At 32.1% G+C, this 27,050-nt stretch overlaps 2 protein-coding genes across 4 annotated transcripts; both read right to left on the bottom strand.

Moving 5' to 3' along the window:
• Positions 1-423: 423 nt before the first annotated feature.
• LOC139518043 (UNC5C-like protein) lies at positions 424-10,820 on the bottom strand. 3 transcript variants are annotated; one of them, XM_071309685.1, is made up of 5 exons: positions 10,577-10,820; positions 6,351-7,505; positions 3,584-3,727; positions 1,960-2,118; positions 424-1,627 (listed from the first exon to the last, which is right to left on the bottom strand). In XM_071309685.1, the coding sequence occupies exons 1-5, from the start codon at positions 10,583-10,585 to the stop codon at positions 1,334-1,336; spliced, it is 1,761 nt and encodes a 586-aa protein (XP_071165786.1). In that variant the 5' UTR covers positions 10,586-10,820; the 3' UTR covers positions 424-1,333. The 3 variants fall into 3 exon arrangements, with proteins under 3 accessions (XP_071165786.1, XP_071165788.1, XP_071165787.1); XM_071309687.1 differs by lacking the exon at positions 10,577-10,820 and adding an exon at positions 10,451-10,523; XM_071309686.1 differs by lacking the exon at positions 10,577-10,820 and adding an exon at positions 10,324-10,397.
• A 2,084-nt stretch (positions 10,821-12,904) lies between these two features.
• LOC139518042 (UNC5C-like protein) lies at positions 12,905-24,316 on the bottom strand. The gene is made up of 5 exons (XM_071309684.1): positions 24,183-24,316; positions 19,336-20,502; positions 15,122-15,265; positions 14,345-14,506; positions 12,905-13,427 (listed from the first exon to the last, which is right to left on the bottom strand). Exons 1-5 carry the CDS (start codon positions 24,189-24,191, stop codon positions 13,134-13,136), a joined length of 1,776 nt encoding a protein of 591 aa, XP_071165785.1. The 5' UTR covers positions 24,192-24,316; the 3' UTR covers positions 12,905-13,133.
• Between the last annotated feature and the right edge of the window lie 2,734 nt (positions 24,317-27,050).

Genomic DNA, 27,050 nt, shown 5'->3' with positions numbered 1-27,050 from the left:
GTATTAATTGCAATCTTTATTTCCATAGAAATAAAGATATTTGCATAACTGTAAAACTAAATGTGATATTACAATTGGTAAACCGATGACCCGGGAACAATAGATAGGTGAATCCTCGTATGATAAAGACAACACAATCAATATTTTGTTTTAGCTGGTAACCACACTAAGGAAAAGATATTTCTAAAGCGCAATTGTTCATCTTTTAGATAGTTTTATTTGAAATATATATACAATTCATTATTTAGCGAAAAAATGTTAATCTTTTCTGCTTAACGATAAGAGCATTTGAATAAATCAATGCACTTAAATAGTTCTAACCATGATACAATTTTTCAAAATAGACCTATATTCTCAAACTAAGTTGTGAGCACGCCGATCAGCTCATAATCATGACAAGAATATACAAATATTAGTCTTCCCCCCCCTTTTGTTCATTGTTCAAGGACATACAGTGACTAATCGTTGTTAACTTCTGCGTTATTTTCTCTATGGTGGGAAGGTGTTTCATTGGCAATTATACCACATCTTTTCATTTTTTATTTCTGGGAATACAAAGATTAAAAGTTATCTCTGTTCATGTAGAACAAAATTAAAGACATTTATTTTTTACACAATAGATTATCTGTTTAAAGAGTTAAAAAAAATCAAAATTGAATCATTTCAATTTGGGAACGTGTAAATGCGTTCTTCTCGACGTATTCGCATTACATTTCACATGTTTCAATCTGAATAAGGACTATTTGAATGTGAAAAATAATAATCGTTGCTGCATATCAATCGATTTTATCGGTATGTTTTTAAGAACTTCTCTCATCCAGCGGTAAATATATAAGGATAGTTGTCATGTTTCAGATGGATAAACTTTTAGATATATTTGGTCCTCATTGCTCTTCAACTTCGTACTTTATTTTGACATTTTTAACGTTTTTTATTCCAGCGTCACTGATGAGTCTTTTGTAGAACAAAAACGCGCGTCTGACGCAAATATAAAAATATCAATCCTGGTATCTATGACGAGTTTATGAAATTGTGCAATGCCCAAATATAAGTATCGACATAATGTAGGACTTGAGGTTTTTATAACTTTAAATCAAAACATATATATTTATGTTTTAATTTATTGAAAACAAAAATCAATGTAAGTACGGATATCAAATAATATTCATAGACCTGAAATATTTGAGGTATAACATTGCCAAATGTTTCGTGTTATAATTTAGTAGGGTATCAAATAATAATATATAATATGATGATTTCATATACAGGAAATATCTAACGTGATGATTACCTATGTTATATAACCAATATTATCTCACGAGATGGTTATTATTTAGGCGATACTGCTTTCATATTCTTCAATCTCTGAAAGAACGTCCAGTCGTCCAATGTCTGATAAATGACCTTTCAAATCTGAAACAAGTTTTCCACCACTGATCCATTTGTCTAGCAGTATTTCTGTAGGACTGTCTTGTGTTTCCAGCCATTTTATTTGTTCATATGTGTAACCAATTTTCTCTGCCAGTATTCTGTAATCATTGTCTGATTTGGGATCTAATTTTAAAATAATTTTTTGAAGCAGTGTATACTCTGGCCCGACATTTTCCTTTAAAGCAAGAGGTAAAAACTGAAAAAAAAAGATATTGACACATAACGATTTACTTTTTTTTTTTTTTTTTTTTTATAATATACATGTAGTTGTTTTATTCTACAGTTTATTTTATTCATCCTATTTTTTTAACTAAGACAATAAAGCGAGATTTAAGTATACGTAAAAATTCAAAAATTCAAAAACTTCCTCATGTACTAGTATAAACATTTTTTCTTCCCTATATAGAATATTGTAGAAAGACTGGTTCTATCACATCTGATTCAGTAATTTTCTATACTTATAATATAATCACCAACCTTATCATACAATAAATCTCTACTTTGAGCTGCCTCGTTAAGATGTATTACCTGTATTTGTTCTTGCGCAACTTTCAGACTTCGCACCTTTGTTGATGAATGTTGGTTATAGTTGAAATCACATACTATTTTGTTAACAGTTGTCTCAGGATGAAAAAGAAACTTACAGGATGGAGACAAACAGTGCCATATACATTCAAAGTCAATATTCTAGAAAATAATATAAAGTAGTATGTATCATATAAACACCATTTCTGAAAGGTGATGAGTCATCCACAGGCGAACTGTATTTTTGTGATAATACATTTGTATTGTACTGATTTTAATTTTATTTAGAAGATATAGTTTTGATTAATCTGCATTTCCTTTAAATGAAGAAACACTCCACAAGTTTTATTCATAGTAATTAATCCTTGTGTTTTTGAACGGTGTTGATGGCATAATTCACTACAGATTTGATACCGTGATATAGAATTTGACCATATGTGTAGATGTTTTTCTCTATCATTGAATCACTTAAATCAATTTATCCCATTTTGATGTTTGTTTCCTCAGTTTCATTTCTGCTCATTTTGGTAGATAACAAGTCTACGCTCTCACCCCATATGGAATTTACTGACCCCATATATACCGTATTACGTCACTAGCACACTATGTAACGAATTTATCTAACCGACTATCTTAACGTGTAAAATTTAGACTTGTAATCTACCAAAATGAGCAAGCCAGTCTTCAATACTGTTAGCATTAAGAAACTCATTCCATTGATCCTACAAGAACAATAGCCAACGATAACAACTTGTTAGGTTTAAATGTGTTTAATGAATTTATTTCAATCCTAATCTTCGTCTGTTGAAATCTTGAAGATTTTTTCTCAGTTCTGTTTTGTTTTTATAAAGGGACGTTACACCACTACTAACCGTGTATGAAATAAGCCCCGCCTCCCTACCACCTAATATGGAATATAAAGGGATGTAACTCCACTACTAACCGTGTATGAAATAAGCCCCGCCTACCTACTAACCTAATATCAAATATACACGGTCTTCACGCGGACGCTTTTAACCAATCACATTCCTAGAAATGTATAGGAGGTAAGATAATTTTACTTATTCCTGTTAGTAGTGCGATTGAGGTATTCTATATTTGTATATATTTTGTTTAACCAAACGAATTAAATATTACTTGTGAGGGACCCTGAACACTTTCATATCATTATTGCATAACTATATTATAAATGTTTATAGAGAGAACTAATACAAACATGCTTTGGGTAATTAATTTTGTTAAAGCGTATTCATATAAAAATCAAAGTTTGTTTTGGTTCAAGATTTCCTTTAATATAAATTAAAAAATGCATTATTTGATAAAAACTGTATTCCACAACATGGTGTTATGTTTTTTTGTTAAGACAATTGTAGACATTTAAAGAGATACGTCATCTTAAATTTTACATTTAAGTATCGCAAAATTCATGAATTTTTTGTTACTGTTAATGTTGATGTGTTTCCCTCGGTTTAAGGTTGTAATCCGGATTTGTTTTCTCTCAATCGATTTGTATAGCACTTTTTTTTGTTTTTTTTTAAATTTATAATAAGACACGTCTTGTGTACATAATACCTGAAATTTAATTCAGCAAACCAATTCGTATACTTAAATTGTTCGAGTTGTGTACCTGAGATTTTTCACCATCAGTTTTCCATCCCTTTGAAACATTTATTAAGCTTACAGTCACATCTTCATCATTATCACGAATAAACAATGGCTGTAGAACATCAGCCTGTTTCTCGTTTAGTTTCATTGCCTCCTTTTTAATGTCCTAAAACAAATTTCATGGAAATAATAAAAATGACATTACATATTATATGACGAGGTTTTGTAATACTTAAGAGAGAGAAGAAAATCTGACTAGACCTTCAAATGAAATATCCCCTATTAGTTTTTAGAGTCAATATAATTGCTGACCCACCTTGTTTTTGTGGATGTAACATTGAGACTGTACGCCATTTCCTATTCGACTGTTCTTTATATACACACCAGAGAAAAATTCTGATGAACGAATCTAAGATGGCTTCCTGGTGACCATAAACTGAATGTTAAGTTACTAACATCTAACTGGTAATCCGAACCTCTTGTATGAACAAAACGTCAATATATTTGAAAATTTATTGGAATTTATTAAAAGGTCTGAGAGATTTCTTGTTATGTAGAAAAAGTCTATTTGCGGTACATCCACATCATCATCATCATCATCATCATCATCATCATCATCATCATCATCATCATCATCATCATCATCATCATCATCATCATCATCATCATCATCATCATCATCATCATCATCATCATCATCATCATCATCATCATCATCATCATCATCATCATCATCATCATCATCATCATCATCATCATCATCATCATCATCATCATCATCATCATCATCATCATCATCATCATCATCATCATCATCATCATCATCATCATCATCATCATCATCATCATCATCATCATCATCATCATCATCATCATCATCATCATCATCATCATCATCATCATCATCATCATCATCATCATCATCATCATCATCATCATCATCATCATCATCATCATCATCATCATCATCATCATCATCATCATCATCATCATCATCATCATCATCATCATCATCATCATCATCATCATCATCATCATCATCATCATCATCATCATCATCATCATCATCATCATCATCATCATCATCATCATCATCAATTTTTACGTCATTATTGTTTCATCTTTTTCAATTGATAGACTGGTAAAGTATTGTACGATTCGCTCGTGTATGTAACAATGTATTAGATTTTAGCGAGAGAAATTTATGTATTACTGAAAAATTATTACACCAGGGTTTTCGATATCACAAACTGGTCAAAACATTTACTAAATTTTATCACCGGTATAAGGAAATAATTCGTAAATATAACTCAACATGCAGACATCTTATACGTTCAGGTATTTCACATCCAAAATTTTATGGAAATATTCTTTATAAAGCACAAAAATGTCAGTATTCTCCTCAGAAACTAACAAAACCTTTAAATAGACTTATTAAAAGGGGATATAGTTACGATACTGTTGTCAGGTCATTAAAGATTGCATATTTTGGCTTTAACATTGATTCACTGATAGGGTCTTTGCATCGGAACTAAACACATTTATTTCTAAAAAAAACAGTTGTTGGCATGACACGGGTTATGTTCTTCTCATATATTTTATGATAGTATGATACTAAACCCCTAACGGGAGGGATTGTACCTGATATTCATATGATGAAGACATAATCTTTCAGTCAGTTTAATTGAGGTCTGGAGCTGGCATGTCAGTTAACTGCTAGTAGTCTGTTGTTATTTATGTATTATTGTCATTTTATTTATTTTCTTTTGTTACATCTTTTGACATCAGACTCGGACTTCTCTTGAACTGAATTTTAATGTGCGTATTGTTATTCTTTTACTTTTCTACATTGGCTAGAGGTATAGGGGAGGGTTGAGATCTCATAAACATGTTTAACCCCGCCGCAATTTTGCGCCTGTCCCAAGTCAGGAGCCTCTGGCCTTTGTTAGTCTTGTATGATTTTAAATTTTAGTTTCTTGTGTATAATTCGGAGTTTAGTATGACGTCCATTATCACTGTACTATTATGCATATTTTAGGGGCCAGCTGAAGGACACCTACGGGTGCGGGAATTCTCGCTACATTGAAGACCCATTGGTTGACTTCGGCTGTTGTTTGCTCTATGGTCGGGTGGTTGTCGCTTTGACATATTCACCATTTCCTTTCTCAATTTTATATTTTGAATTATTGCATGCTCATATTAATATTGTATTGTAATTTATTGTATGGTTTACTTGTGTCCAATCCATTTTACTTTGAGGAAATAGAATATGTTTAAACTAAGTCGTTGAACAAAATACAATGGACTCTTTGACGAAAGATTCAGACATTCCACTTGATAATACTTGAACCTTACTTTTGTCCCCGGATTACATAGAAATTATGTGATTTTTTTTTTACTATATACTGTGTATCTCGAAAAAAATTGAAGCTGTCTTAATTTTACGTTGTTTACGTGAAATTCTGAAATCATGAAAACTTGCTTAGCATGAAGAACAAAATTAAGTCTTCGTCGTTGTGAGAGAGAAAAAAATGAACGTTGAAATTCCTCCCCCTTATCATGTTTATTAATAATAACTTGGTAGTCCATGTATTAAAATATTATCCGACGTCTCACTATTGAAGTTTCACATTGATATTATTTCTACGGTCTCACTCAGTGGTAAAATTATGATATGTGTTTTTTTTTTTAGAACTATCTTCATCATATTTACGCTAGTGAACAAAATTTAAAAGATTAATCATAAAATGTTTCAGGACACATTCATGTTATCATGTACAATCACTCACCTTAATTTCATCATAGTTATTGATACAATAGATTCGAACAGTGAACATTTTATCTCTTTGTAAAGGAGAAGTAAAGGCTAAAAGTTTCACTGCCTTTGCTGCTGTTTTTCCTTCCAAGCTTTCTCCAACAACTGCATATAGCGTGAAATGTCTTAACTTTAATACTACTTTATTGTTGTTTATATCAATGTCACCAGCATTCTCTTCATCAAGGTCTCTCCATTCATCATTCTTACAATGCAAATCATTTTCTCTGTTTAATACTTTGAGTATCCAGTTTTCCTTTTCATGAACAGCACAATGAGGGAATGATAAAATTACAGGCTTAAGGAACTTAACTGCAGGTTGGCAAACGACTACTGGACTCAATAAAGAACTTTGTTTAGTAAGTGATGGATAAATAGATGCATCCCAAGTTACTCCGACAGTAAGTTGTGTATCTTCTGTTAGAGCATCACTTGGAATCACTAGTTGTATTCCAAAAACCTGAAGAACGCCTCCTGATTTACCTACAGTTTTATGCACAAAGATACCTTTCTCAGAATTTCCCTTTTCCTCGAGAAACGAAGACTCGTTTATAAGTACAGAGGTTGGCCTCCCATTATAAATAGTTTGTCGCCTTGTTGTCTCGGACATGAAAGATTTGTCTCCCTCTTTGAGAACAAAGTCCATTTCATCAATTCCAATTAGATTTTTTGACTTTGTTTTATGTTTGTAATTATTCTGGGCAATTGCAACAACTTGAGAATCCAGTTGTACATTTCCGTGGGCATTTGTGATATCTTTTCCAATTTTGATGACCATTGATGGTTTGATTAAACGGTCCTGGTGTTGTGGATTGTTCGGTAAAATATCATCAACATCCACATGTATGTCGTCATTGCTTATTTTCTTTTGTCTAAAGGTAACCGTTTCATCCACTATTTCTGACGATTCTCCTTTGTCAGCTTGAATGTTTGCTTTTAAATGTTTGATTTTTTTTTCTAAATCGATTATTCTATGATTATCATATTCTTTCAACTTTTCCAACTGGTCCTGCAAATTATTTATGCTTGAATGGTGTTCACGGAGTTTCCAACAAAGGAATGCTCCGAATAAACCAAGGCCTATTACTAGTAGCAGCACAAGTACAGCAATAATTAGACCAGCATCTCCCTATCAAGAAATAAGAAGGAATACGTTACATTGTTGCATGCTGACAGTATACAGATTACATTTACAGTTGTGTAGCTCCTAGCACATAAATTGCTCCTATAGAGTTTTAAGTAAGAACGATTGAAAACGACATTAACCAGTTTTACGGTCATTTCAATGAAACTGGTTATCCGATACAATGTGTCGGTGTCTCAAAATACTAGTAACATACTTTCTGGGCCTTCTTTCTTTAGATTCCAGTATAGTCGTATAATGTGTATTTACTGAGTGTGTTATATTTCCGGTTGTGACAGTTTGACTTAGTGTTAATTTAGATGGCGATTAATGCATGTCTACCATTATTCGCTGTTTGTTCTGTCGGCGCACCTAGTCCAGCGTAGGTTCATGCGATTTTCTCGTATTTTGTTTGTAACCTTGAATCGTCATCTCCTAATCGAATTATGGGATTTAAACATTAGTTAACAACCGTCTCCTTGATTAACATATTTTTTTCAATATGGCTTCAATATATATCCACATGGCAAGTACATTGGAAAGTTTTTTTAAGCAATACCTTTTGGAATGATCTTTAACCTTTTACTTTATTTGAACTTTCAATATTTTTTCTGATTCGCGCGTTACTGCATGGTGTTTTTTTTTTGTAGACAAACGCGCGTATGGCATACCAAATTTTAATTCATTCGTCTATGATGTGTTTATTTAAATGCAAATATTAATATACAGAATTCTTGAGTTAGACAACAAATTTCATAGTTTGTCACCCTATCGTGATCGATACAAATCAAAACATGTTTTACTCAAATTCAAAAAATATTATAGTGTACAGTTAATTTATCTATTGTGACGAATTAAACATATGTACATGTAACTATGCCATGTATGCAAAGGATTACAAATTTATTATTAAAAAATGATTTGTATTGAATTCAGCAGCTTATTTAGCTTCGTCGGATGGTCCCAATAACAAGATAGGCTCCGGCTATTCATGGCATTTTCTTACATTTTCGTAGACCCTTTTGACTGCTAAAATATTGTGTTTTTTTTTCTTTTAATCTGACAGTAGATACCAGTCTTATTAAGCCGTTAAGTCTTATTGACGCCCATAGATTATTGAAACAATTTAGGCTATATGTAAAGCGGATCTCAAAATAATCAATTTTATTTAGTGAACACAAGTCAGTTTTATATGATAAAACCAAATTAAGAAAACGAAGGCATAAATGGAATCCGCCAATCAAACCCAGATTTACTTGGCTCATGAGACACATCACATGTATGCATAGTAGAAATGAGATATACAGTTAACCAAGAGATTACACATAGTAGAAATGAGATATACAGTTAACGAAGAGATTACACATAGTAGAAATGAGATATACAGTTAACGAAGAGATTACACATTTTGACTTCTTAATGTCATCATTATGTGTTTGATAGTTTTACTTCCGTTAGAGTTAAGGTCAAGTTACAGTACTTCCGTTAGAGTTAAGGTCAAGTTACAGTAAATGGGCTATGCAACAGATTTTCTTTAAATGTGGCACATTTTCGGCTCTATGAACTATATCTGAAAATCGAAAAAATAATGATTTTCTTAAAAACTAATATGTTCTTGGTACAACAATTTCCGTTTCTATGATGTAAAATTATTATATATATTATTTTATGGTTAACATGTCAAAATGTACTATTATTTTATTTATTTATCTATATTTCTGTTCTAAATCTTATTGTATTTATTAGTACATTTTATCGGTATAATCAACATGGACATAAAGCGCGAGGTTTGGCTAACCACCAAACCAGGTTCAACTTCTCTTTTTTTTTCTTAAAATGTCCTGTATTAAGTCAGGAGTATGGCAGTTGTTATCCAATAGTTTGTTTTGTATGTTTGTTGCATAGTCGTTTGTTTTTGTTGCACTTCAGTGTTTCTCATGTTTCGTTGTTTTTCTTTTATAGTTGATGTGTTTCCCTCGATTTTAGTTTGTAACCGGATTTTTGTATCTCTCAATTGATTTATAACTTTTGAACAGCGGTATACTACTGTTGTCTTCATTTATAGGGTCATCGACTTCGTTTTTACTGTTAACATCAATCAAAGTTGTGGACTAGGTTAAAAAATACCTCCCCCCCAAAAAAAACCCAAAAGAGTCGAAATTATCGTGACGTCATCGTGTTATAATTTAGACGGTTAACCGTCTATTTTTTTAAATATTTTTCACTACCTGCAATGTAATAGATTGGTTGATACACAATAAGACCATATAATTATTTTATATCATTAAAACGGAAAATTGAGTATCAGCAACATATATTTTTTTTAAGATCATAAAATGGAATGAGCAATTCTAAAGTCCAAAAGGTACATTGTTTCTATTTAGGTTGGATAATCACCTAATTTTGCCTACGATAAATATATAATGGTTAAATACCAATGATCAAACAAGGTATCGCTAAACAAAATAGAGAGCACTAATTGAAAGCAACGGATGCGGGGCTCGACATCAGTACGCATATGATACTACCAAATCTGGTATAACAAGACAAACATGGGACAAAAAAAACCCAGTCAGAATCGCATCAATTCGACCGAAAAGAGATTGAAGTACTATTATATAAATGTCCATGTGTCATCATTGAAGAGATTTATAATTTTCTAATAAAAATAGGGTTAAATCCAGAATATAATAAGCCTTTTTAATATCAGAAGGTCCAAAGTAGACATCTGAGATCATCTGACCTATGACAGACTTAAAACATAAATCAGATTCATCTCACGTTAACCATTTTCACCTAATAAGTTATACATATAACTACTTACAGTTGCCATTTTCTCTCGGTTTGTTTAAATTACTCCGAATGAATGTAATATTATTAACATTTGTAAAATAATAAGTTATACATATACATACATATTATACATACATATTATACATACATTTACTTACAGTTGCCATTTTCCTCGGGTCTTTTAAAGTACTCCGGATGAGTGTAATATTATTAACACTTGTAGAATAATAAGTTATACATATACATACATATTATACATACATATTATACATATATTTACTTACAGTTGCCATTTTCCCCTCGGATCTTTTAAAGTACTCCGAATGAATGAATTATTGTTAACATTTGTGGAGTTGTAATTAACTCGTTCCTTTTATTCGTTGTATGTAGGAGGAAGTTAAACTGTATTGATACAATTTATTGAAATTCAATGAGTCGGAAATTTTAAAGATATACTAGTTAAAAGTAAAAATTCATTTTAATACACCTGTTATTGAGTATCGGTGAAGGTAACTACACAGTGTATATAGGTTAGATACGAAATAATTTTAACTACAATTTATTAAGGCAGTCATGCATATGAAAAGCAAGATCAAATATTAAATCATTAATCAACAGCAATACTTAAATAAGGCAATAGTCCAGGGCGTAAGGAGAGCTATCAAGGAAACAAATGTTTGCACAGAGTTTCAAGAAAAATGACAAGAGACCAATAACACAAGAACAAATATCTTAGCGCAGACAGGCAAAAATTCATACAAGAGGACAATAATACAAGAACAAGTATCTCAGAACAGAAAAACAGTATCACAGGACAAGGCAAGAGGACAATAACCCAGGAACTATTATCATAACACAGACAGCAAATATTAAAGGACAAGGCAAGAGGACAATAACCCATGAACTATTATCATAACACAGACAGCAAATATTACAGGACAAGGCAAGAGGACAATAACCCATGAACTATTATCATAACACAGACAGCAAATATTACAGGACAAGGCAAGAGGACAATAACCCATGAACTATTATCATAACACAGACAGCAAATATTACAGGACAGAACAAGAGGACACTAACACAGGAACTATTATCATAGCACAGACACCCATGAGTCTAAGGTAGGAGGACAATAATACAGGACTCAGCATAGAGAACCAAAGAACCCAGGCAATCATTTCAACACATATAGCGAAGAGTCTAAAGCAAGAATGTCTTTACCCGGACAAAAACCAGTATCTGAACTCAGGGATTCAAGTTTCAAAGCTAGAGTAAAATAACACATGAAAAAGTATCTAACTACGGACAGTCAAGATTCCATAGAATTAATACAATTTATCAGGAACAATGATTTCACAACAGACAGTTAAAAGTCAGAAGGACAACTACTAAGGAATAGTATCTTAACAAATGCATTTACGAGTACAGGACATGAAGACAATAACAGCAACAGGTATATCATTAAATAGAACCAAGATTGCAGGGCAGGAGGACAATTACAAAGGAAAAGTATCTTAACAAAGGCTATCACGAGTACAGGACATTAAGACAATAACAGGAACACGTATCTCATTATTAGAGCCAAGATTGCAGGGCAGGAAGACAATTAACAAGGAATAGTATCTTAACAAAGGCAGAAGTCACGATTACAGGAAATGGAGACAATAACAGGAACAAGTTTATCATTTAATAGAACCAAGATTGCAGGGCAGGAAGACAATTACAAAGGAATAGTATCTTAACAAAGGCTGTCACGAGTACAGGACATGAAGACAATAACAGGAACAAGTATATCATTTAATAGAACCAAGATTGCAGGGCAGAAGGACAATTACCAAGGAACAAGTATTTCACCACAGACATCCAGGGCATGACTTATTTTACTCAATTATGGATATTGCTCCTTATTTAAGGCCGTACTTTGACCTATAGTTGCAAACGTCTACGTCATTATTTTTTTTATGGTGGACAGTTGTCTCATTTTAGAATAACAACATCTTCTTGTCATTATTTTATTTTACTCAAAGCATCACTAAGAGTCTATGATAGTTGGACAATGACGAGGAACACTAGTTTCTCACTGCAAACAAGACAATAAGATCTCTTAACAATAAAAATACATCCTTACTTTAAAAAAAGTGTTCCTTTTCCCTTTAATCATTAATGTAACAAATAACCCTTCAAATGCACCAGGACCACAGCACACTGGCCATGAATAGGCGTATTATCCACTTCTTAGTTTATTGTTTGTATGAACCATTGAGTACACGTTGGACAATTACCGGTAATTAAATCTCTTATGATGTGCATTTTTGTAATCAGGACTTTGAAAAAGGGAAAGTGTGGTGCAAAAGGAAGAGCTATCATATGTATTAATAAACGCATTATACATACCAGGATTAAAATGTTATCCATACGGGTGTTTCGTCTACAAAAGACTCACCAGTAAATTCAGTAGTATCATCATATTTATTTATCTGTAGAATTAATAACATTTTTTTTTAAAGATTTGAAGAATTTTTGTTAGTATTTTTGCAATATTAGGGACAAAATAGTGGCTCTAGACATACTTCCTACCTTCTGCTCCAAAATTGTGGTATGAAGTGATATAAGCTATAAAGTTATTTTATTTACAACATGCCGGCCGATATTTACACAAGTTTTAATAAAATATATTCAGAATTATAGCACAATCCTTTTGTCTCCTGTTTAAGTTCTTACACGTATCTGTACATACGTGTTTCCCTAAACAAAAGAAGATATTTGTATAGTATAACTGAAGAAACTTAAAACAAATCTTTTGAAACGTTGAAAAATTAGAATGATATATTTTTTCAATCATATGATTTTGTCTTCTATGGCGGAAACAGCGTCTAATCGTCCCATTTGATGAAGATGAGGCTTCAACTCTTGGAGTCCACGTCCGTCACCAATCCATTTTTCAAGAATAATCTCTGTTGGACTTTTTGGACAATTTTGCTGTTCCAACCATCTTATTTGTTCAAACGAGTATCCGATTTTCTCTGCTAAAAGTCTATAGTCTCTTTCTCCTTTTATATCTAATTTAAGAATTAAATCCTTCATAACCTTTCTTTGTGTTCCTGGATGTCTTTTCAATGCTAAGGGGGATATCTAAAAGCAAATAAAGACTACCATTTACACAGATAATTTAGGATTTTTCCGGAGAACAAATCGATTGTCACGTACTACGGATATTTTGGTAGTACATTGAGCCTTGTGCTTTATATTACATATATGTTTCAATGTCATTATTAAATATGTGTCTTTCTTCTGTATGACATAACGGAATGTAACATATCGATGTGATGCTATTATGCACTGGGAGAGCAGGAACTGTTTGCCCTTCCGCGATTCCTAATATCAGACCCCGTTTGTGATAGGGTTCGTGTTGTTTATCCGTTATTTGTTTTTGTTTTTAGTAGACCTTACGGGAACATAAAGTTGTAAATTTCTGTGTCATTTGGTCTCTTGTGGAGAGTTGTCTCATTGGCAATCATACCACATCTTCTTTTTTCTATGTAGTTTCATCTTTTGATCATGGTGCTTTGTGTCTCTTTTTGGCATTCGATGTGTATTGCTCCTATGCATATTCTTTCTTTATATAAAAAAAGGGGGAAAAATCACAACAAAATACTTGGAAACTGAATACTCGTTGTGTAACTATCTTGGAGTGATCACTTCTTAACCATTAGCGTTTTTCTTACAAGGAATTTTCTATCATTTAAGCTGTACTAATGAGTTTTGTTGACACATTTTGATTACTCATGTATAAATAGTAATCACTAGAGTAGACTATGATATCGTTTCAGCTGAATATCTAGCTATTAAACCAGGTTTAATCCACCAATTTCAACATTAGAAAATGCTAGTACCAAGTCAGGAAAATGACAGTTGTTTTATTCGTTTTATGTGTTTGAGCTTTTGATTTTGCCATTTTTTAAGGGACTACCGGTTTTTAAATGTACTTGGAGTTCTGTAGTTTAGTTATTATACATTTTGTAACATGACATACATCATAAATTATTTACCTCTCTGTATTCATCGGAAACTTTTAACGTTCTTTCTTTTTCGGATGGATTCTGACTGTAGGTAAAGTCACAAACTATTTTCCGTTCCGAATGTCCTGACGGATGTATCAGAAATTTACATGAAGGTGATAGAGAGTTCCACACACTTTTAAAGTCAATCATCTACAATATACAATTAGAAAAGGGAAGAAGTATTAGTTATCTGAAAGGTATTATTAATATATGACCAGCATTGAATACAAGACAAAAGATCTCTTATAATACATATTTGTTGAAGTTACAAGAGCACATGTCCCTATTGCACTCTAAGTGGTATATACGTTCTTTTATTGTTGTTTTTTGTCGTTTTCACTTTTCTTTGATTTCTCATTTCCGATATATTTACTAAGACGACTCCGGGACCCGAGTGAGTTTTTTTAAAAGTACTTTACCATAATTTTTTGACCCGTCCGTCGTTCATAGAAGCAGCCTTTTGCATCTGAGATCTAGATAGCAATTGGATATAATTGTATGTCTATGAAATCAAAACAGAAAAGTATCATCCCTAAAAGTAAGCAGATTTAATACACCAGTTATTTGAAGGGGGTGCATAGTTACGTGATATTGCTTACTTAACTTTTGTTTCATTGTCACATCAGATAGGTAGACTATCATGTTAATACATTCAAATACTGTACTTGCCAAAACATATGTGAACAATAGGTGCACTATCTTGGAGTTTAGTTGATGTATTGTTTTGAGAGAGATTCATACAGGCAAATGCAATATTTACCATACCTGACACGTAATACCGTCGTTTTGCCATCCATTTGAAAGCTTTGATAGACTGACAACTATATCTTCACCATTGTCTTGAATAAATAACGGCTGAGGTACATCTGCTTGCTTTTCATTCAGTTCCTTCGATGACTTCAAGATATTCTGAAAACGAGCAAGTATGTATTAAAAAAACTTAATAGCAACAAAATATGTAAGGCATATGCTAGAAGATAAAGGAATGTGGGATGATAGTAGGATATGAGTATGCGAATTTTTATGTACACCAAAATTCAATCATTTATTCTTGTCTTTAATTTTTGCTAATATGCTTGGTCTATATGCCATTTTGTGCTTCTTTGTTGCATGTTTTTTTTTGCATAGTGATTAATAATACGGTTTAAAACAATGTTGACTGCTGTACCCCTATTTTTGACAAATTTTGCCTAGATTATGTCTGCTTGTTTTGTTCACAAATCGTTGTCAATATAATGGAATTTGATGCGACTGTCATAAAAGTAAGAGTTTTAGCTAGGCTAAGCGTTAAAACCAGGTTTATTCCATCATTGTCTACGGAAGAAAATGCATGTGCCTAGCGAGGAATATGACAGTTGATATCCATTCGTTTGATGTGTTTGAGCTTTTGATTTTGCCATTTGATTATGGACTTTACTTTTTGGATTTTCCTTGGAGTTCAGTATTTTTATGATTTTACTTTTTACAAGGAATACACTTGGAACTTTTATTGAGTCCTTTTCTAAAAAAAACAGTGGGATGGTCAAGTATGCTACAGTGTTGTGTTTGATGAAATAGTTGTCACCTTTTATTGCCCCGTCGCCATCCTAGTGGACGGCCCAGCCGAAAATATAATTGAAACCGTGTTTGTAATTTAAAAGAAGTTAGTTTTAAACTTCTATATAAGCTTATCTAATGGGTAAATTTAATATTATCGTTAAACTACCTCTTTACACGAAGAAAATATCGATTGGAAGCTGGTGCTTGCGTGTTATTCACACACACGCATACAATTATATAGCCATATATATATATAGTAAACTAATATACTACAGTCAATATCCACAACCACTTGTCTCAGAATTTTTCTCTATATATACCTTAATATGTTATAAATTTATAGGGAAAAAAATCTGAGACAAGTGCCTGTGTCAATATCATATTTTATGATTCGATTTCGGTGTTATGTTTTTGAAATAGAAGGTTCGTAACATAACATCGGTTAGGGAAGCAACAGTAAAAACTAGAAGATAAATTTTTGACCATTGACGTGTTGCCCAAAAAAGGACAATTATAAGTTTGTGTGCATGTAAAAGTACTACACAAGGAAGTATAAATAGGAAATCCTCGTTCAAGGTCATCTACCCGCGTTCACATATCAGCAGTGTGTGGATCTTCAAGTCGGTTAACCGGAACACCATTCCTCTCCCACGTTTCTATATTTTGTAATGTTTACTTTTGTTGTCTAGGAGATATAGTTTATTTATATAGAAAGTTCATATTTGGTAGCAAGTACATATTTGGTAAAATATCCTACTTTTTAACATGATAATCTTATCAAATGTGTCATTATCTAAATAAATTGTAAGTACATGTATTATAATGCTTAATAAAATGATCCTGGATCACAAGCAGTTATTTGAGGACTTCTACGATTTACATAAACACACCGGGATAAACAAAGGAACGTTTTAGTAACAGTGCTACCATTTTTATAATAAAAGGGAAAGTCTGTATACCAGTGATCAGCAGTACCATATGTATACTAAACTAGAGGCTCTAAAGAGCCTATGTCGCTCACCTGGGTCTATGTGAATATTAAACAAAGGACACAGATGGGTTCATGACAAAATTGTGTTTTGGTGATGGTGATGTGTTTGTAGACCTTACTTTACTAAACATTCTTGCTGCTTACAATTATCTCTATCTATAATGAGCTTGGCCCAGTAGTTTCAGTGGAAAATAATAGTGAAAATTGTTAAAAATTTACTATAAAGGGCAATAACTTCTTACGGGCTCAATTGACCATTTTGGTCATGTTGACTTATTTTTAGGTCTTAATTTGTTGTACATTATTGCCGTTAAAAGTTTATCTCTATCTATAATAATATTCAAGATAATAACAAAAAACGGCAAAATTTCCTCAAAATCACAAATTCAGGGGCAGCAACCTAACAACCGGTTATCCGATTCATCTGAAAATTCCAGGGAATATAGATGTTGACCTTATAAACAATTTCACCACCTATCAGATTTGCTATAAATGCTTTGGTTTTTGAGTTATAAGCCAAAAACTGCATTTTACCCCTATGTTCTATTTTTAGCCATGGCGGCCAGCTTGGTTGGTTGGCCGGGTCGCAGGACACAGTTTATAAACTAGATACCCCAATGATGATTATGGCCAATTTTGGTTTAATTTGGCCCAGTAGTTTCAGAGGAGAAGATTTTTGTAAAAGTTAACGACGACGGACGACGACGGACGACGGACGCCAAGTGATGAGAAAAGCTCACTTGGCCCTCTGGGCCAGGTGAGCTAAAAAGGGAAGGTTTTTAATGTTATAGTTTGAATGCTTTTTGTTGTAATGTTGACAAAAGTGATTTCCTGTTTTCGGCTTAGTTTAATGATAATTATAAAAATAACCTACATTTATACAATTAGTCCCTTCAAAATATACATATTTAAGAACAGCTTAATAATAGTTGTCATTTTTTGAAGTGATGCATTATAATTGTAATTTGTTCCGTATTTACATTTCTACACACGAACAAGTCAGTTTGTGAAAGACATTTTCGTAGAATTTCATGAATTCTCTTCCAGTCATAAGTTAGAATACTAAATCCACAAAACCAGAGACACAAAAAAATACATTTAATATTTATATTTTGAATAAGTTGCTATAGTTGATAGACCTAAAAACTTTGGTCTAATATTTTTACTTTTTCGCATTAAATGAATTTAATTTCAAATTTGAATTCCTTTTTTTAAATGAATAAAATTGGTCCTAGGCGAATAATTGAGGTGTTCTACGGAAGCAGATTAGAGATATAGAAATAGTCAACTTTATCTCGGAGTTTAATCTCTAAATTTTAAACTTTAATATATGAATTACCGACTTTAAAGTCATATGAAACGAGTGACCGGTGAAAAATAATGTTATTCCAATTCTTGAACCAATGCATACAAACATCAAAAACTTAGTCTTCTGTGCACGATTTTATCCTTTTTTTTCGCATAAATTTCGTATTATCGTCAATTTTTTTTTCAATCGGTCAGTGTTGTTGTGAAAATATGGCAGGTAATTAAAGTTCGTGTTTTGAAGCCGAAGTTTAACGATTGTCACCTGTTTGTCAACAATCAACAAAAAAACATTGATATTGAGCACGTGTTTAACATGTACAATCAGATAAAAGTTTATTTAAGGACATCCATGCGTGTTGCGATCACCGGATTTTTACGAGATGGGTCACACTGAGGTCGCTTTGAATACGGAAAATATGTCGGAGAATTGCTTCCTGGAAGGAAGCAATTAAAAAAAAAGTAAACTTTTTCTAAATATGAACAAATTAAAGAATTTTCTTCAGAACAAAGTATATGTACATAAGTTTTATAATGAAAACTATCCATTGAGTTATAAAAAAACATATAATGCATTATTTTTTTAATTTGATGTTTCTTATGACTTAAACTCATATCTTTTACGACACTATCTTGTATAAAATTAAAGAAAAATGCATTTATTGTGTAGGTAAAGGTAAAGTCATTTGTTAGCTTGTTTGTCAACTGAACCATGAAATCATTATAAGGTTAGTTTAGGTATACTACCCTCCTTTAAGACTTTTCCGACAGATGAAAAATCTATATGTAGGAAATGACTACTCCAAAAGATGGGTAGTATAGTTTACTTTATAATAATTTTACGGTTTAGCTAACAATCAAGCTAGCCGAAGACTTTTACCTACACACACAATGCAGTTTGCTATTAGGGGTGTTGTATGATTGACCAAATGACGTAAATATCATCCAAGTTTTGTCCTTGTGGTGGGGATGGAAGACGCTATCACGGTCCTCTCGTGGTTAGACGATGGGTACACATTGTTACTTATCTTGATTGACATTTTAGTATACATTTTAGAGTTATTTTTGGTAAAATAAATATCTTGTAAAACATAGTTGTATCATTAAGTTTGCTGACTATCGTATTTAATGGTATTTAACTTACCTTCATTTCAGCCGAATCGTCTTCATAATTATTAATGCAATATATTCTAACTGTAAACATTCTACTGATCTGGAATGGAGTGGTAAAGGCTAAAAGTTTGACTGCTTTTACGGCTGTCCTTCCTTCCAAACTTTCTCCAATGAGAGTATATAATGTGAAATGGTTCAGATGCAGCACTACTTGATTTGGAGTAATCTCTGTTCTACACGTTTCATCGGAATCTAATTTATTCCATTCCGTATTTGTTTCATGAATATCATTTTCTCTATAATAAACGAAGAGTTTCCAATCTTTGTCGTGACTGACTGCACTGTGAGGAAAAGATAATTTTACCGGTTTGAGAAACTGTATTGATGGTTGACAAACAACGACAGGACTTAACATAGTGCAGGATTTTGTCAGTTGTGGATAGAGAGAAGAGTCCCATGTGATACCCAAAGTAACGTGTGTATCTTCCTCAAGTGCTCCATAAGGTATCTCTAATCTCACACCTAAAACAGTTAATTCGCCACCTGCTCTAGTTACCAATCTATGAACAAAAGCCCCTTGCTGGGGTAGGTTATTATCATCACACGATGTTTGAGGGTTTATAAACAGTAATGAAGTAGGTCTATCAATAGCATTCTGTCTTTCTAGAATGTACTTTCTCTTCTGTCTATGATTAATGATATCCATGTCATCAATACCTACGATGTCTGTCGAATTTGTTTTTTCTTTGTAATAGCTTTGAGCAATTGCAACAACTTGTGAATCAGGCTGGCCATGACCGTACACATTTGCCGTTTCGTCGCTTGATATGCTTGTATTCGCCTTCTTCCTATTAATGCTGATTGTGAATTGTGGACCAATAGAGCGTATCCCACATCGAGAGTGATTTGCGACATGATCATTTTCATCATATTGATCGGAACATCCAGAAGAAATATCCCGCATTTCAATAGCACTATCATTGTCTTTCCTTCGTCGAGGAATGTCATGGTCATTTTGTTTGACATAAATATCTGTTTTATTATTGTTTTCAATTTGACTTAATTCACAATCAGTTGATTCAGATTTATATCTCTTGCTCTTTGTACATAGATATCTATATATCAAAAATACCACCACTCCTATAGAAATTGTTAGTCCAGTTACTGCAATGATCAACGTAGCTATCAAAAGAATTGACTGAAAAAAAAAATGAATCAAGTATGAGCTGGAAAAAATATATTATTTAATCATAAATATGGTTATGTTGTATAATGTATTAATTAGCTTCTATGATTTTACCTTACAGGCCATCACCGTTTAGATAACATAGAAGATGTCCAAGTATAATGTGACAAGACATGACTTGAACATAAAGACACCACAATGCATAACGTAATGCAATATGGTACCTGTTCTGTTTTTGACGAGTTTTACAAAACTCCGAAGGCATATTGTCTTTTTGACCTATTCCTGATTTCCATTCTCAATTGTATTTCATACTGAATATTTCAGAGGAAACCAACATAACCGTGACTCCACAGTTACAAAAAAAAAAAACAGAAAAAAATATCGGGAAAACTGATATGATTATGATGATGGACTTCCAACGACAAATATTACATGCAAATCACAACAAAACCATGTGAATATGAAATGAATATGACCCCAATTTATACTGACGCACTCAGACGTATAAATTATCGATTATTCTACCTTTGATTTCGTGAAATATCAGCCGCGAACCACAATGCGAACCTTATTTTGATAGCAAACGTAGCAAACGAGTAGAAAAGCTTCATGTTGTGTCAATCGGCTGATAGTATAAGATATCTTTACGCAGAAAAAAACAGATAATCATTCAATCACGTACCCCTCTTTCCGTTAGATCATTCAATCACGTACCCCCATTTCCGTTAGACCATTCAATCACGTACCCCCATTTCCGTTAGATCATTCAATCACGTACCCCCATTTCCGTTAGATCATTCAATCACGTGCCCTTCTTTCCGTTGGACAGTTTGACACTTGAGACGAAAACAAGCTTGACTGAGTTATTAATTTCTGTGTCATTTGGTCTCTTGTTGAGAGTTGTCTCATTAGCAATTATACCACATCTTCTTTTTTTATATTGAAAACATCTTCTCCCACGTTGTGATATTGTTGATAGCTTCTCAGACATTGTGACGTCGCTGATACTGCCTACTCACGTGTCAAAGTCGCGACCCGATAAGATTTGTAATTGAGAACACTAATGTAATATTAGTTATCTAATAAAAGAATCTTATCTGATCTGAAATAACGTAGCGACCGAGCAGGGGGATATAGGCGAAGGGAATTACGATGAAGATTGCTAGATCACACGGTACCATTCCGCATGACGACTAACTGGATACATTATTCTTAGTTGACCAGTTTTTACTAGAAAGGCAGCAAATACCAATTTTTAGTTCCTTTTAGTTCATTATTCAGTTCATTTATAACCTTCTCCATTCAAGGTACAAGTATTAATTAAGAAGAAAAAGAAAAATCTATGGAAGAGATGTCACACTCTGACAGATGATTAAGTTCTACAAAATAAAATCAGCTGTATAATTCATTAATGAAGAAACACAATATAATGTGATACACAAATTTTCATTTAGGAGCTTTTCTATCAAGTCTAATTATTAGACGTACAATTCTTATTGTATACTGTTTAACTCGAGACTCATATTTCAAACATAATGATGTTAACAGTAATTATTACAGACCGACTGCATGGTCAACTTTGAAAAGATGTATGCATAGCCCCGTGGGAGGTCCGATGCATTAGTTATCGGACCAACAACATCAAATGAAATCAGACTCAAAAGACCACAATTTCGATCGAACTGGCGATGAACGGGCGACATTCAGTACAATCGAACATACCGACAAACCGGCGACATTCAGTACTATCGGACATGCCGACAAACCGGCGAGGACATTATGACCTATTGAGGACATTTCTAAGGTCGGACTGATGGCAATAAATACAATAGTCCAATGATTTTATTTTGCGTAGGCTTTATGATAAATCCTTTACAGTGTTTAGCACAAGTAAATGAACAACTTTAGGGGGATTTTAAAAGAGTATTATTACAAGTGTGGATGGAAAACCATGTTATGAAGGAACAAAATTATTTAAAGATTTTTTTAGCTACTCAGGAAGTAGGACAATAATTTATTTTTTACCTGAATAGCTAATGAATGAGAGATATAATTTTATGAAGATAATGATGTATAACAAGTATAGCAATTGAAATATTTTCCTTGTCCGTAATAAAAGAAATATTTTGACCCGAGATAAATATGTGTTTTATCTGAAACTATTTTTGTTTATCTGGATCTTTAAGTTAAACAAACTATTTACGAATTAGAATTAATGTGAAGTAATATATCTTAAAATTGTTTAAGTATATGTTAGAAAAGATTTATTTGTTGACAATTTCCTTATCTGTTTGATCTAACCAATTTAATCGAAGCAAACACGTTAAAAAATTCACAAATACTATTTATGTTTAAAATACAACATGACTTACACTCAAATGTATTTGTGAAACAACAAAGGAATAATATAGAAAACAAATATAAAATAAGATCTATTCTAGATATGTTCAACGAAACAGAAACAATACGCAACAACAAAAACACAATAACAAAACACTACACAGGAAACCGAAGTCAACAAAAAGAACCCCGTAAAAATGGGAGACATCATAAAGTGTCAGACAGTAACACGTAATCAGTCAGAGCAAACATATACAACAAAGCCATATCGCTATTTCTTTAAAAAGAGTGTATTAAGTATTCAGTAAGTCCTTGAGTAAAACTATGTAAACACAGTGGCGGGGATTTATGAGCGAAATATTTGAAAAAATGTACACTGCTGATAAAAAATATCAAAAATGATTTAGTAGGTATATTTTACGACCCGGAAAATATAAATGCACCCACTACATCTGATTCAATTATGATATACCAAGAATTCTGATGCAATGTATACACTTCATATATATTCAAACGTTTATACATAAATTCAATATCTTAAAACATGCAATTGCAAATCACAAAATCTAATCTAAAAAAGATTATAATGATTTTTGAAAGTCATAAATCTATTGAAAGATTTACTTTTTGAAAAAGCCAAAAAGACGCTAGAGAACTTCAGAATAACCAAAAAACGTTTCCATTTATAGGTGGCACAGTAGTATTTGCATTCCAGAATTTAGGTTGCTCTTTTGTGTACCCTACCTAAGTCAATGTATCTGAACAGTGTGATTGGACAAAAAATCCAGTATCAACTGAAATACTTTCCCAAACTGAGGAATGAATCAGGTGTAGAAAAATATGAAATAATTTTACATACAGATGAAAATGATTTTTTTGGATTTTTTTTTAATTTTGTTTTCACTGCACGATAAAAGACCTAAAAGCACTAGTGGCCTTAGGTTTTTAAAAATAGCAAAAAAAGTAAACGGTCATGATACACATTCAAATTCATTTCTGAATAGTAAAATGAAAGTACTTCAGTTAACTGTGAATGTAGAATTTTTCGAAGTGTTAGAAATGGGTGAAAATTCTAAAAAGGCTATCATTATCCCCTATGGGCCAGGAAATACCACCGTGCCACCTATAGGAGGCATCTACTGAAATTACATGATTCTTGTCTAGTATCATACATTCTTTTTTTCAAATTATCCATATCTGGCTCTTGTCTAACTAAGCACGTTTCTTCGTTTACTGTTTTAAAAGTAATATTATTTTGTTTTGTGTAAAATATAAAAAAAATAGTTCGATTCTGAAACAAAAAGTATATTTGCATTATGAAAGAAATCTATTTTTTAAATCGTACTTACATTACCCATGGTGTATTATTAATTAAATGTTATATTCATCTCTCCTCATTTGTGTTTTTAATAAAAAAAACTCCGGATATTATAATTAATCACAAAGCAATACTTCCTATCATATAAATTCTATCTTTTTTCCTGAACTTTAAGCAGGAAGTGTATCATCAAATTTCGACAATAATAATTCTTCGGTTCAATGAACATTCTGGTTGAATTTCATTTATATTCCTTTAATTTCTGATTAAAAAATCTTGGGTTTCTTTGGGTTTTTTACTTTTATTTGTACAGCTATATTTCATGTTTTAATGATATAATACATAACCATTTGATTCACGTTTCCCCCCTCATATATCATGTGAGATTAGAACAAGTTTTTTTCTATGAATTGCCGGAATAGTATACTAAATATTTACCGCAAGTAATACTAGCAGGAACTTTTAAAACTAGTGGGGCTAACATATTACTTGCGCAAATGACTTGTGGCGCAAAAGGGTATAATTAAGGCGCAGTGGATTTCTCCCAGATTTATACATGATCATTTATTTTATTTAGAAAATAGATATGAGTGACAGGAAAGGGTTTGCAGGTCAAGTTATGCATTACTTATGCGGTCCTTACAAAGTGCAATCCGATTATTAGGTCTTTCCACTTTTCTGTGGAAAGACCTATTGTTTTTTTTTTCTGATTATTATTATTATTTTTTTTTCTTCTTCCGCCACTTTTTTCTGACTGTGCTTTTTTGTTTCGCAAGATGTCGATAAGATTGTTTGCATATGATTTCGAACAGTTATTACGATTTTGAAACTGACCCTGTTAAGCCAAACACTTTTAATTGTAAGAGTTATCTCCCCAAACACTGTTTTTCTTGTATACAAATCTCTTTGGCAACCGTTAAAGATTACGACAAAATTATTTCACCAATATGCTCGTTATATCCTCAGGATCTTCAAAATAATTTTGACTGAAGCGGTCCGGAAACTCCATATGAGAGTTATTTCCCCTTCTGTATTTGAAATAAGTAAAATTTAATTGTGATTGGTAAACCATAAGTGATAGAGACCTAGGTTCTTTTGATTTGAGGTCCTTGGTCCAAAAAAAAAAAAAAAAAAAAGAAAATAGGGTCAAGGTCAAAGGTCAAAGTCATTTCTAAATTTGGATTTTGGCTTATTTTCACTTCTTTTCAAACACGATATAAGATATTGACAACATGTTTTTACTAAATTGTAAGTTGCGACATGTTGTAACACATAGATATTGGTTTAAAGTGTACGCTTAGTTCAAATTAGAGTTTTCTCTCCTCTTTTTTTTTATTATAAATATGTATATGGTGATATAACTCATGAACCAAATATAATTAAGACCTAGGGTCTCTTGATTTGAGGTCCTTGGTTGATGACCTTGAAATTGAGCTTAAGGTCATAGGTTAAATTGACGTTCTAGATTTTGACCTTTGCTTTTACCTCATATGTATACATGATAAAGCCATGGGACTTTTTGCATTACGTTTCAAACCACTAAATCTTGGAAAAGCCAACCGGAAGTGGCCTTGTGTAAACCGGAAGTAGTTTTTATTGTACTTTATTAATACAAAAGTATATAAAACGAGATATTTCAAATAATACCAGAAGAAACATTTTCAAACCGGAAGTAACAAATTATCTCCCTTATTTAAAATATATTTCATAAAAACCATATATTTTTTGGAATCAGCGTCCAATAAGGGACGACATCAAAAGTTCAATGAAGGATAAAAAACTTAATTCAGACAGCAGCTTATATGGGGCAATAAAAATATCAAATTAAACGGTAAATGTCTCATCTTCAAAAACTGGATAAACAGCAAAATTCTTTTTTTAAATGACATTATTGATAATAAAGGAAAATTTAATCAAAACATGATCTTAGATAAACTTTCCTGTCATGCTAACTGGTTTTCAGAATATTCTAAATTAATGAAAGCAATACCAAAACAGTGGTTACAAGAGCTAACTAAAGAAGAATCATTAAAAACAAAAGTTGCCACTGACTCCGAATATAAATTTAAAGATAAAAAAGGAAAAATGGTATCACTTAAAAACATTTCCTCCAAAGACATTTACATCTCCCTCTTAAATAGATATTATGAAAAACCAATAGGATTTCAAAAATGGGACAACATATTTATCTTGGAAAACAACACAAACAAAAGACAACAAATGCTAAATTATATCTTTTATTATATACAAGATAATAAATTCAAAATGTTAAGATGGAAATTTCTGCACTACATTTTACCAACCAAACAATTACTTTTCTCTTGGAAAATAACTAAAACTCCGCTATGTAATATTTGTGATGTCATCGAAGATTATGAGCACTACTTTTTAACATGCAAATTTCTGAAATCATTTTGGGATAAAATAAAACTTTTGCTTGATAAACTTAAAATAGGACATCACATCATATCAATTAAATCACTTTTGTACGGATACAAAATAAACGATACAAATTACTACAGTATAAATGATTTAATTACAATTATTATTTTTACTGTATACAAAGGATACTATACATCCGAACAAAAAACAAAACAAATTAATATGTTTGAAATTTTCAAAAAAGAATTTCTTCAATATCACGAAATATTGATAAATAAAGAAGGCAAATATGAAAAATTCCATAATCTGGTTGCAGAAAAAATTAAATTAATTTCATAAACTAGAATTTATTATACATCTTGTTATCATATTTCTATTCAGTTACATACATGTCATTATTACTATATATACATATTGTGCACTAACAAGTACTAACTTATCAATAAAATGCTATATACTAACGTTAACGAGGCCGGGATAAGGTACCGGTACTTCATGTATCTCTAACAAATGTAAA

This window comes from Mytilus edulis, chromosome 3 (genome assembly GCF_963676685.1).
Source record: "Mytilus edulis chromosome 3, xbMytEdul2.2, whole genome shotgun sequence".
Lineage (NCBI taxonomy): Eukaryota > Metazoa > Mollusca > Bivalvia > Mytilida > Mytilidae > Mytilus > Mytilus edulis.
The sequence above is the reverse complement of the archived record's forward strand: the minus strand, read 5'-3'. Positions and strand labels throughout refer to the sequence as shown.

Excerpts from the sequence above, each read along its gene's own strand:
- LOC139518042 (XM_071309684.1), bottom strand. Across the intron at positions 15,266-19,335 it reads ACGATTCGGCTGAAATGAAG|AATATCTTGAAGTCATCGAA; the intron begins GTAAGTTAAATA and ends GCTCGTTTTCAG. Across the intron at positions 14,507-15,121 it reads ACGACGGTATTACGTGTCAG|ATGATTGACTTTAAAAGTGT; the intron begins GTATGGTAAATA and ends TGTATATTGTAG.
- LOC139518043 (XM_071309685.1), bottom strand. Across the intron at positions 2,119-3,583 it reads CTGATGGTGAAAAATCTCAG|AATATTGACTTTGAATGTAT; the intron begins GTACACAACTCG and ends ATTATTTTCTAG. Across the intron at positions 1,628-1,959 it reads TTGCGCAAGAACAAATACAG|TTTTTACCTCTTGCTTTAAA; the intron begins GTAATACATCTT and ends TTTTTTTTTCAG.